The sequence below is a fragment of the Branchiostoma belcheri genome, unplaced genomic scaffold (assembly GCF_001625305.1).
Source record: "Branchiostoma belcheri isolate BF01 breed outbred unplaced genomic scaffold, Haploidv18h27 scaffold276, whole genome shotgun sequence".
NCBI lineage: Eukaryota > Metazoa > Chordata > Leptocardii > Amphioxiformes > Branchiostomatidae > Branchiostoma > Branchiostoma belcheri.
The window spans coordinates 203,467-214,206 of NW_017803883.1; the positions used below are offsets into that span (position 1 = coordinate 203,467).

The following is a 10,740-nucleotide window of genomic DNA, read 5'->3' on the forward strand; positions in this document are numbered from 1 at the left end:
ACTTAGTATAAAAAGTTGTTTGACAGATATTTTGATAAGATTATTGTCGTAAACAAACAAGATTGTGTCCGCTAAGTAAAAAACATTTTCGTTTCTTACAGATGGTTCTATGCCAGGCATCATCATCGGCTGAAGTTCCTTTGTCTGCTTGTCTGAATCATAGCCCACCCTTTGGTAACTGGTTCAGCAGGAATCTGTTCAATAAATGATTTATTCCTTGAGCCCATGAGATACAATGTGTATTGTGTGATGATTTAACATGTACGGAAACCGTAACAAAGAAGTGATATGATTGTAGCATCAGTGTGTCCAGAAGTGACATTGTTGTACCTTCATGTCGCATAATGGTAATGGGGTGATTGTAAAAGTAAGTTGAGAGAAAGGTTATTACCTCAAAACCCCTCAGAAAATAATATTTCTACAATCAATCCTTTCATAAAAAGTATGGAAGACATTATGGAAAACATTGAAAGACAAAGAAAAGTCATCTACCAATTTTTGTAATGCTTTCAAATGGTTGCATGACTAAGTCTTAAAAAAATGACAGAGAAAATAATCTAGAAATTGTAACTCACCATTATAAATAGCATCGCAAAGTATAATGGTAAATGGAACAGTCCAGATTACGTCATGTTAAGGTTATAGTCCAATCGATCAAAATGGCGGACACGTAGGCGGAAACTTTCCCCCACCGTCACAGACCCGACTTAAGACCTTTAAAATTTGCGACGCGAAACTTTCGTGAGAAGGGTACAAGTTAAGCAAGATGTCCAGGGCCAAGCGGGAACTTGAAAGGGTAAACTCCTTTATTTGCCTTTTGTTGTGTTGTGGAATTCCAATACGGTTGTTTATCTTGTATTGATGTTTAGCTGTAGCCAACTAACATAAAGAAACTTTAGTTGATTGGTGAGAATTGTAGTATAACGGGTATCATGGAGGAAATATGATAATTTTATTGACATTTTTAATTGATGTCGTACCGAAATATAAACTTTTCAGGCAAACATCAGTGTTATGACTACGTTTTGGGTGTACGTGGCATAGTGAGTGGCCCAGCATAGACGTCTGTGGACTTTGAACGTCGGTCGCCGAGGCTAGGCTTGATTCAATGTTTACCTGGTAACCATATCACACCTGTTAATTTGCAATATATCTAACTTTATGTCCTACCTGGGCCGCGATTACGTTCGATACGGGTGTTCCGGCCCGTGTGATAACTAGCGGTACAGCCCGGGGGTTCTGAACGCGTACGGCCCGGGGCTTCCAAATGTTTCATAGACAGATTCGAACGCGTTTCGCGCTTGCACCGCTTCCGAAAATTCGAATGCAAAATTCGGACGTTGGAATTGATGTTGTTGCGTTTTTTTTGGTTAGGGACACCAAATTTTTGCTCATTTCGCATTGAAAGGCGCGTTTTCGTGGGTGGGTATGACATAAATAAAATACAACACGGTGTATTCCGCATCACCCTCGGTCCCGGCCCTCCCGCGGATCGGATCACCCTCCGGCCTTCGGCCGTCGGGCGATCCGACGCGCGGTCGGGCTGGTACCTCGGGCGATACGGAATACACCGTGTTGTATTCTATATGTACTCTGTTCAAATAACATATATTGACGAAGACGCCTGGATACCTTTAGTGCTGTTTAACCCTAAACAGTACACATGGGGTCCGCGCGGACCCCAGCACTATATGTTCTGTAATATTTTTTACATTTCAGCGCATGCGCGCTGAAATGTCCTGATACGGAATATATCCTTTGTTTCTTTCTTGCTTTCTTTGGTAGTTTGGTAACTCTGCAGGCCATGCAATACCTGTTTACTTCTTTCCGTTTTGTGGTATATGCAATAGACTTTCTGCCATTTTAATCCATGTTCTTTACAAAAAGAAAATTTATGTAGTAACAGTCTCATCTAGTGACATACCATTGATCGAAGTATGGTTACATAAGTTTTTAGGCGCTAATTTATTCATCGTACTACAAATCTAAAGATGATTGCATAAATTATGTTAATGACAAAAACAATGCCGCCTGTCGCTAGATGTCGTTGTTGCATGTCCTGGCGAAGTTTCTCTATTATGTTTGCACTTTTATGTTTGCCTGTTGCATTGTTCTTACTCAGGAATGTCAATACGTTTGATACTTACTTTTTTTAAATTTTAAAGATGGGCTTTCATGCTTCAATCATAATTCGCTGGGACCTGCCCAATTTTCTCGGATCGCTATGTATAGTTTGTTGCTTAGGCAGCCAGACAATGACGTAATAAGATAGCTCGACGGGTAGCGATGCTAGCTGAGTGGCGGTGCACGTGGCGGGGTTTGGACATTGAGAGTCCAATCCCCGGAGAGGAACGTTTTTTTTTTATTTTCATTTCTTTTAATTTTCTTTAATTTCCTTTTTTTTAATTTTTTAAATTTTATTTTAATTTTCTTTTTTAAGTTTTTTTATGTTCTTTTCTTAAATCTCTTTTTTCGCGGTGCACGTGGCGGGGTTTGCACATAGCGAGTTCGATCCCCGGAGAGGAGCTTTTATTTAAATTTCTTTTTAGCAGTCGCTGTTTTGCTTAAAACACTCAAAAACTGATTGTTCAAGTCCCGACGTATGAGTTTTTTAAATTTTCTTTTTAACATCCGCTTTTTTTGCTTTTTTTTTATCAGATGTGTTTTCTTCTTTAAGTGGTCTCGTACCAATTTCATCAACTTGGGTAATATCATTTCAACAACTTCTACCTCAATAACGGCAGTAAAACCTTCGTCAGCTGAAATGTCAGCTTTTTTTAAAAGCACTTGTTTTGTTTCTTAAGATTTTTTTCTGAAATTTCAGGTAATTTTCACCCACAAAGTTGTCTCTCAACACAGTGCAGAAAACTCAGTTTCCCCCATTTCTAAAAATTTATATATCTGATTTTCTTTTGGGGTCCGCGTGGACCCCAGCCAGCTTTCGATCGTAATGGATACACTGGCGTTTTTATACATTACTTTATTTCCGTTTTTATATGTTTTTTTGGACTTATCGTATGGCCACCAAATTTTCAGAGAATGGTGTACTAATAGAATTAAATTCTAAAAACTTTTGTGTAATTATGACGTCATATAACGTCAGAGCTAATAATATGGTCCGCTATCTTGGATTTTGACCAATGACGTCATTAAATTAGCATATATAATGAAAATTAAATGATTTAACTTATCTTTAATTATGTAAGATGTTATTAATGTCAGAAAGGAAATGTTATTTAATATAAAACCCAGAAAATTTTTATGTTAAAACCAAAATTACTGATTTTTCCCAAAAAACTGCCTGTCAGAAACCCGTTGCCATGGCAACACAAAAACTTATTTAACTAATATGGAATTTTTCCAGATACATTTTAGAGGTGTTCACCAAATTCACCTTAAGCCGTTCAGTCGCTATTTAAGATTAAAGTTGGCGCGGGCCTCAAAAGACCACTCGGTCTGAATAGGGTTCAAAAATCGGGTATTTCTTCATTTTGTCTTTTCCTCACCAAAAATAGGAAAAGGTCAAAATGTATGATTTTTGTACGTAATGTGGACTCAGAGTTTCACACATCAATTTGCAAAGCAATTGAGCTGGTAGTATGTTGATAATTTAAAAAAAAATTAGCAAACTAGAAAGGCCAATATTTGCTTTGGAGCAAATACAGCGATGGGTTCACCACATTTTACGACATGGCAGGGAAAGAATGAGAAACACAAGGGAAAACAATGATTTACATTGATATAACTATAATATGAAGTAACATACAACTAAAACAACAGTTGGATAGCTATTCCCTACTTTATTGGTTAGGATTTTTAATTGCATAATGCAAACTGTTGATTTTCAAAATAAAAAAAACGTTCATGCTGGAGCAGGAAAGCTTGAAATACCTACCAAAACACTTGAATACAGACATACTGTCAGTATGGAAATGCTCTGTGCAGGTGTTAATCAAGTTAAATCCCAACAGCCAATCAGCAAGAAATGCTCTGTGCAGGTGGAAATGCTCTGTGCAGGTGTTAATCAAGTTAAATCCCAACAGCCAATCAGCAAGAAGAATAGAGGAAAGCTGCATGCCTATTGGTTGATGCCCTGCATTCCATTGTGATGACTCATACCCAAACGTGGTAAACACGGCACACTAACACAGTAATACATTTGCTATAACACAGCCAAAAAACTCAAATAAAACCATTCTAAAAGCCTGTATCACAAAAATTTAAAAAACGCCTAGGGGTATTTGCCCACTGTACCTCCATACCAAATTTCAGGACCTTAGGCCCTAAAATGAAGAAGCTGAATCCAGTTAAAAAATGGCAGGAGAAGAAGAAGGAGGAGGAGAAGGAGAAGAAACACCAGAAAAAGCAATATGGTTTCACCACACCACGGTGTGGTGAACCCATAAAAACTGTTCTGGGGTCCGCGCGGACCCCAGGTGTACAGATTAATCAGTCCGGGAAGGTGTACTGTTGAGGGTTAATTGATACATGATAAAAGTTGTTGGGAGGCCACTTCCAAACGTTCACTGTATCGGTTGAACAATGTGGAATTCTGTTGTTTCCTCTCCTTTTATAGCTGGCGATATTATTTAAGATAATACCAGTGACACCATATTTAAAGTATAAAATGATATCCAATAAACTTGATACTCGTAGAAGGGGAGAATTGTAATATTCAATTTTTCTACCTCTGTATTGTTTTCATGCTGTATTAGGATGATGAATGCGGCTTTCTACAGGAACTCTTGATTGCAGCTGATAGAGGAGATGAAGAAAAGGTGACAGAGCTGATCCAAAAGGGAGTGGATGTCAACAGTCGTGCCGTCCTGGTGAGTAGGGATGAACAACTTTGTTGAATCACAGAGAAGTCACGGAGGTCGATTAATATAGCCATATAGTCGATGTCTGTCGTGGTCTTTCTTTTCTATCGTTAGACTTGATTTATTTCACTTATGTCGGGTCCTGGTGTCCCTGGCCTCGAGTCAAAATGGCAGCCCAAGAGTCCCTGTCTTCCATGGCCTGGTTCAAGGCAGAATGTTCGTTAGAAGTAATCCGGTTCACAGAGTCTGACGTTTCAGAACACCCTTCAGTCGTGTCAGCTGAAGTAACACACTATAGTCGGTCAACATGATACGCAGTTCTAATTTCTCCCAAGGTAAAAAAAATAACAGATACTGAAGGACAATTTGTATTTTCATACTCCCACACGACACACAGTTTCCTCGAGGTGAGGATATCGGTTACTGAACAAGGGAACATGAAACAGGCTATTAAACATTAAACGCCAAGCATATTTAGTGTTTGTCACTATATGGCTTTCTCATTATGGATGATACAGTATAGATAAGGTCAAGTAATATGATGTAAAGTGATAATGATTAAATTTGAAAAGTGTTCAAGGGGAAAACATAAATGAGCCTCTCTTAGAATGTATACGTAATGCCATCGCTGTTCCTGCTGTTACAGTTTGGAAACACGCCACTTTATTGTGCAGTGTCAGGAGGACATGTTGCTGTTGCTGCACTCCTCCTGAAGGCTGGAGCACAGGTGGACAGTAGGGGTCCGGTAAGTGTTGATGCTTACTACAGGTGACGAACATTTTTTGTGTTAAACGGGTCTCGTATATTTATTATGTTTATTATGACAGTAGGGGCCGACTTTTCTAAACATATAATGCCATCTCTGTTCCTGCTGTTACAGTCTGAAGACACGCCACTTCACAAGGCAGCTTCAGGAGGACATGTTGGTGTTGCCGAACTCTTGCTGAAGGCTGGAGCACAGGTGGACATTAGGGATGAGGTAAGGGTTGATACTTACTACAGGTGATGGACATGTTTGTTGGGCTCAATGGTATTATGAGCAAGCTTCAAGCAATATTCACATGTCCTTGTCTGCGATGAGAAAACAATATTTCTGAACAAAAATCGTACGAATGTATATTAATATGTTTTCTGTGTAGCGCGGCAAGACTCCTGAGGACATCGCGGCAAGTACAGATGTTCCATCCTGGTACGGTGATGAAGATCGCGTCCTGGAGGGAAGGAAGGAGATTCTCGAGCTTTTTGCAGCAGAAAAGCCCGGCCGGTAGGTCAAACCTGGTTTCTAGTTTTGCACAATCAATGTTAATGATGTGTTATCAGGAAAGCATAACGAGACAAGGATTAAAGCACTCATTTATTTAGAGTTTCTTACAAATACATGCCCAATGACTAATTCAAGTACAAACAACATATGTATGTTTGAGAGAATACAGTGATATAAAGGACTACGTCTAACGTTATGCTGCATTATCATATAGCCGGCTGACGTTGACCAATCAGAAGGCTCCATTCCACATTCCTTATGACGCCGTTATGCCGAAATTAGAGTCAAAACCGGGTATTTATTCATCCCAATCCATACATTAAACAACCCAAAAATCACGGGAATATGACCTCAGGTGACCCTATTAGAACACCGCTTTGTTCTAAAATATAAAAAAAATAACTTGTGTTATGTTCCAAAGGAATACATGTTCCCTGCTAATGACCCAAATAGAACATGACCCCGTGCCGATGTTCCGGTAAACTCATATGAGCCGGGTGGAACCAGCAAAACGATCACACTGTAAAGACATACAATGGACAAAGCAATGTCAGAATTTTCTTTGAAGAACTCAATATGCGGGTCCTTGGAATAGGGGAAAGATGCACAGGAACAGCGGCTAGTGGACGGGAAGATATGTTTATGTTTGTATGTATGTATTATACAGGAATGTGTAATGTGTAACGCTTTACTGTGTCAGTTTGGATAGGCTATATTATAATAGCGGTAATGGCCCGCCCTTTCTCGGTGACTCAGTCACTGCGCTCACTCAGTAGCTTTATTCGGTGGTTATAGCAAGTGCCACGTCTTTATCACACATTCACACCATATTCACCTCGGGGCGTGTCATTAACCCTTAATTCAATTGTAGAATAGAAATCTCTGACAAAACCGTGACAACTGAGTACGATAATCATTGTTCATTTTATTAGACTGAAAAGCAAGATATGGAGACTTGCGTAGAAATGAGTTTAAAGCAGGAATGATATGCTTATTGTTGGCAACCGTCTGTATAATGCTTTTAATTTGCTTTAAGTGTACAGTACGACTGACGCCTTTTTTGTGTTGTAGGGGCCACATTATCCATCATACGGAGTGAATATACTCATTCAGGCTGTATGAGCATCGGACAATGATAGTATGTATACACAAGTATGTATACATAATATGGTTTTCCATCTTTTGTCACAGCCTTTACAGGAGCAAAGTGGGTTCAAAAGGAGGTGACCTGAAAACCCAATTTTGTGCCGTCTCTGTTTCGGGTGGGGCCGTTACCATGGAAACAGAAATCACCTGTCAGGTCATCAACCCCAATGACGTCATCCTCCCCCTGAAGGACGGAGAGATGTTAGTGAGTGACATCATAGAGCTGGGTCCGCACGGAACAACCTTCCGCAAACCTGTCACTGTGCAGATGCAGTACAACAGCAAGTCGTCAGGTGGCGCTAAGGAAGCTGCCGTGTGGGTCACTGAGGACAGGTCACATTGGACGGAACTTAAGACAACTAAAGAAGTATGTGGACAAACATAATCATTTAAGAGTGCGAAACTTCATACGAATTCCTGTAATCAGAAATGTTATAATTTTCATAATTTTCCGATATGCGGACGGACATAAAACTCATTGCCATAGAAAGGACTACTTTATACCTGATCTGCAGTTCTCTACAACATATAACGTATTTTATTTTAGACCGAAGACATGCTTTCTGTATCAGTGGACCACTTCTCCATCTTTGCCGTCATCAGTCAACCTAAACAGGACCAGTTTCCAGTACCAACAGAAGGACGCACTCTGACGTCATCAACGCAGCCTGCGGTACAAATCAGCTTCCCGGAACATGCTGTGACCACAGAAACCGAGGTTACAATTCAGGTAAGTACTAGTAACTTGAAGAACTAGTACTAGTAAGTACTAGTAACTCGATGGCCACTGTCCTGATAGATATTACGCAACATTCTCACATTTTCTGTCACTAAATTCCTTTATTTAATTAAGTGTAGTAAGTAGTGCAATAAAGTAATATTTGTATATTTACCTAGTTCTTGAATCTAATATGAACTTAGTAGTTTATTTCAACTGCAGGTACAAGAGGTTCCAAAAAGCGCAGTTGAGGACATCAAGGCAAAGAACGAGTCTGTCCAGAACCTTGTTGGAACCAGTCCGATAGTCAATGTCCAGACTGTGTCAACCTCCGCAGTCCAGTTCCACAAACCGGTCACAGTGCGAGTCCCACATCCTCAGCACTACATGGACATCCAACATGAGGGGCCCACCAAACTGAGGGTGATGTCATGTGAGGAGGGGACAGAAGACTGGATGGATGTGACAGACAACGTTACTATCAGTCGGGTTACAGAGGAGTTTGTGGAGTTTGAAGTCACTCATTTTACCAGGTATCGTAAGCACATTGTCGCAAGAAACGCAAGTAACGAAGATGAGAGATCGTTTTTAAAGTAATTTTGTAATTTGCCAGAATGTTCATTTTTCACTTCAGTCGAGCTGCTATCTTCAAAATATTTTCTATTTATCTCATTTCCAGATGGATTGTCGTTCTTGTCGAAGATATCTTGGGAAACACAGAAAAACTTGGACCAATCCCAACAATAGTCTGCCAATGGCTTCAACGGCGTCCCGTCCAGTTCATCCTACTGCAGCGAGAGGACAACGCAAACGAAGTCATTGTAGAATGCACCCTGGATGGTTGTGCAGAAGAGAAACGGCCAAAGCTGATGAAAGAAGGCTATAAGGCCCAGTTACCTTCTGGCACAGAGCATCTATACGAAGGACAACAAGTGAACATACGCTTCCAAGGTAACGTAAAGCTCACCCGATACGGCGCGAGGGGGACGAAACAGCAAATCACCTTCCACAGCCAGCAATACAACCGCATTCATATGCATCTCATGGCTTTAAAGGATCGTGAGAATTCCGGTTTGGATGGTCAAGGATATGTTGAACTCCGTGCCCTACCACGCGTGGAGGTGGCAAAACAGAAAGTTGAAAGCGAAATGGCGACAATGGAAAGGTCAGCTCGTGAGGCAGAGGGAAAGAGAGAGCCGAAGTCAACATTCATTTGCCAGTTGCCAATTCGTGTGCCATATGGGAGTCCAGAACAGGTGAAGCATTGCCTTGCATCTGTTAGTAATAAACAAGAAGCCTGTCTCCTCCGGATCCCAGAGCAAAACCAATTTACAAAACAATACATGGAGTAACAATAAACGGTAACTTCTAGAAAATGTAGTGGCATAAAATATTTACGCTAACGCGGTAACTTTATTGCACAGACATTTAAAAAAAAGACTGGAGTATATCATGTCATTCACGTAGCAGTTAAGATATCATTAGCAAGACTTCGAGCCTTTAAACAGTGAATGATATTCTTCAATATGTTTCATCTGCAGACTTCTGGCGGTGCACACCGTGGAACTTTCAAAGGTAAGACAAATATTAATTTCACTTCGACAGATAATGTAGCTTTTTCCGATGCATGCGCTCTTCTTTCTTCCTAATGTGGTGGCATGCAAAGGGCCACCATGAAAAAGGTTTCCAAAATTAGACAGGAGCTGTATGAGCTTGAAAGAGGGCAGGTGCTTCCATACAAAAATACAAACTGCGTTATTCATATTATCTTCCAGGCGTTGAGATGTACTTTTATTCCACCAAGGAAGCCGTGAGCACAGACTGGCAAGATTTGGCCTTCCATCTTGGATTTGAGAGGGCCGACATCGCAAATATGGCCGGCAGAAACCGCGACGACAAGTCCCGCTGTATGGACATGCTGCAGGAATGGAAGAAGAAGAAGGGAGACGCCGCTACCATAGAGGTCCTGATGGAGGCTCTGTCAGAGGCAGGGCTGCAGAGCGTCGTGGATGAGTTGAAGAAATATCCACAACAAGTTGCAAACTATGGGTAAGTATGCATTGCTTTGTGCAGGTGATATTGTAAATGTTGAACCTAATATTTAACAAAAAAAGCCAGACACATAAGTGAACCACGTGTGCTTTTTTTTCGTCATTTTAATTTGTTATATGCGCCTAGTAAGTACCCTTGGATAATTTATTTTCTTGTCCCACCAGGCTGAGCCCACCGGCAAAGGGACTGGAAGAAACTTCCCCCCGAGAAGGTACTAGTAATAGTGAATTGCACCTGCGTTTTTATAGTGGTACAAACAAAACAAATAACATCATGAAGTAATTTAACCATCCATCCATTCATTCATTCATTTTCCAATTTTGTCCGTAACATATCAGAGTTGTGCGTATTAGCACAAAACGATAGAGATGTCAATAGAATGGAATAGAATACACTAAAATGGCCTTACCGTCTTCTTTTTTGTTGTTGTTATTGTTCACTTATCTGTTACAAGCACATTTTGAAACGATAACTACATTGTAACACGTAACTTCACAGGCCGGTGCCGTATCTCTTAAAATCTTCAAGTGCGAGATCTGACAAGACCATCTTCACTCATCAGCTGATGAAAACCACCATCAACCAATTCCATTATTACAATAATTATTACAATACTTTATTTCTAGCGTTAACACATGTATATGTTGGCAGTTTTTGCTTCTTAGTTTTATGATAGGCTTATTTTTTAGGCGCAAGCGGTTACTGTTGTTGCTCAGCTGCTTTCTTGTATAGCTATGCTC

General features: G+C 40.3%; 2 protein-coding genes and 1 pseudogene across 2 annotated transcripts; all 3 read left to right on the top strand.

Annotated features, from left to right (window-relative positions):
* Positions 1 to 133, top strand: part of LOC109472451 — a 3,749-nt pseudogene extending 3,616 nt beyond the window's left edge.
* A 633-nt stretch (positions 134 to 766) lies between these two features.
* On the top strand, positions 767 to 6,088 carry LOC109472452 (ankyrin repeat domain-containing protein 65-like). Its single transcript, XM_019772231.1, has 5 exons — positions 767 to 796; positions 4,716 to 4,829; positions 5,467 to 5,565; positions 5,701 to 5,799; positions 5,960 to 6,088. The coding sequence occupies exons 1-5, from the start codon at positions 767 to 769 to the stop codon at positions 6,086 to 6,088; spliced, it is 471 nt and encodes a 156-aa protein (XP_019627790.1).
* A 1,272-nt stretch (positions 6,089 to 7,360) lies between these two features.
* On the top strand, positions 7,361 to 9,730 carry LOC109472453 (ankyrin-3-like). The gene is made up of 5 exons (XM_019772232.1): positions 7,361 to 7,597; positions 7,778 to 7,960; positions 8,171 to 8,481; positions 8,628 to 9,149; positions 9,724 to 9,730. The coding sequence occupies exons 1-5, from the start codon at positions 7,361 to 7,363 to the stop codon at positions 9,728 to 9,730; spliced, it is 1,260 nt and encodes a 419-aa protein (XP_019627791.1).
* The last annotated feature ends 1,010 nt before the right edge of the window (positions 9,731 to 10,740 follow it).

What these genes read in the sequence shown, in the direction of transcription:
- LOC109472452 (XM_019772231.1), top strand. Translation starts at nt 767, where the DNA reads ATGTCCAGGGCCAAGCGGGAACTTGAAAGG. An exon ending in CCAAGCGGGAACTTGAAAGG is followed by an intron (nt 797 to 4,715) that starts GTAAACTCCTTT and finishes ATGCTGTATTAG; the next exon opens with GATGATGAATGCGGCTTTCT. An exon ending in AGGTGGACATTAGGGATGAG is followed by an intron (nt 5,800 to 5,959) that starts GTAAGGGTTGAT and finishes TTTTCTGTGTAG; the next exon opens with CGCGGCAAGACTCCTGAGGA.
- LOC109472453 (XM_019772232.1), top strand. Translation starts at nt 7,361, where the DNA reads ATGGAAACAGAAATCACCTGTCAGGTCATCAACCCCAATGACGTCATC. An exon ending in AACTTAAGACAACTAAAGAA is followed by an intron (nt 7,598 to 7,777) that starts GTATGTGGACAA and finishes ATTTTATTTTAG; the next exon opens with ACCGAAGACATGCTTTCTGT. An exon ending in GAAGTCACTCATTTTACCAG is followed by an intron (nt 8,482 to 8,627) that starts GTATCGTAAGCA and finishes TCTCATTTCCAG; the next exon opens with ATGGATTGTCGTTCTTGTCG.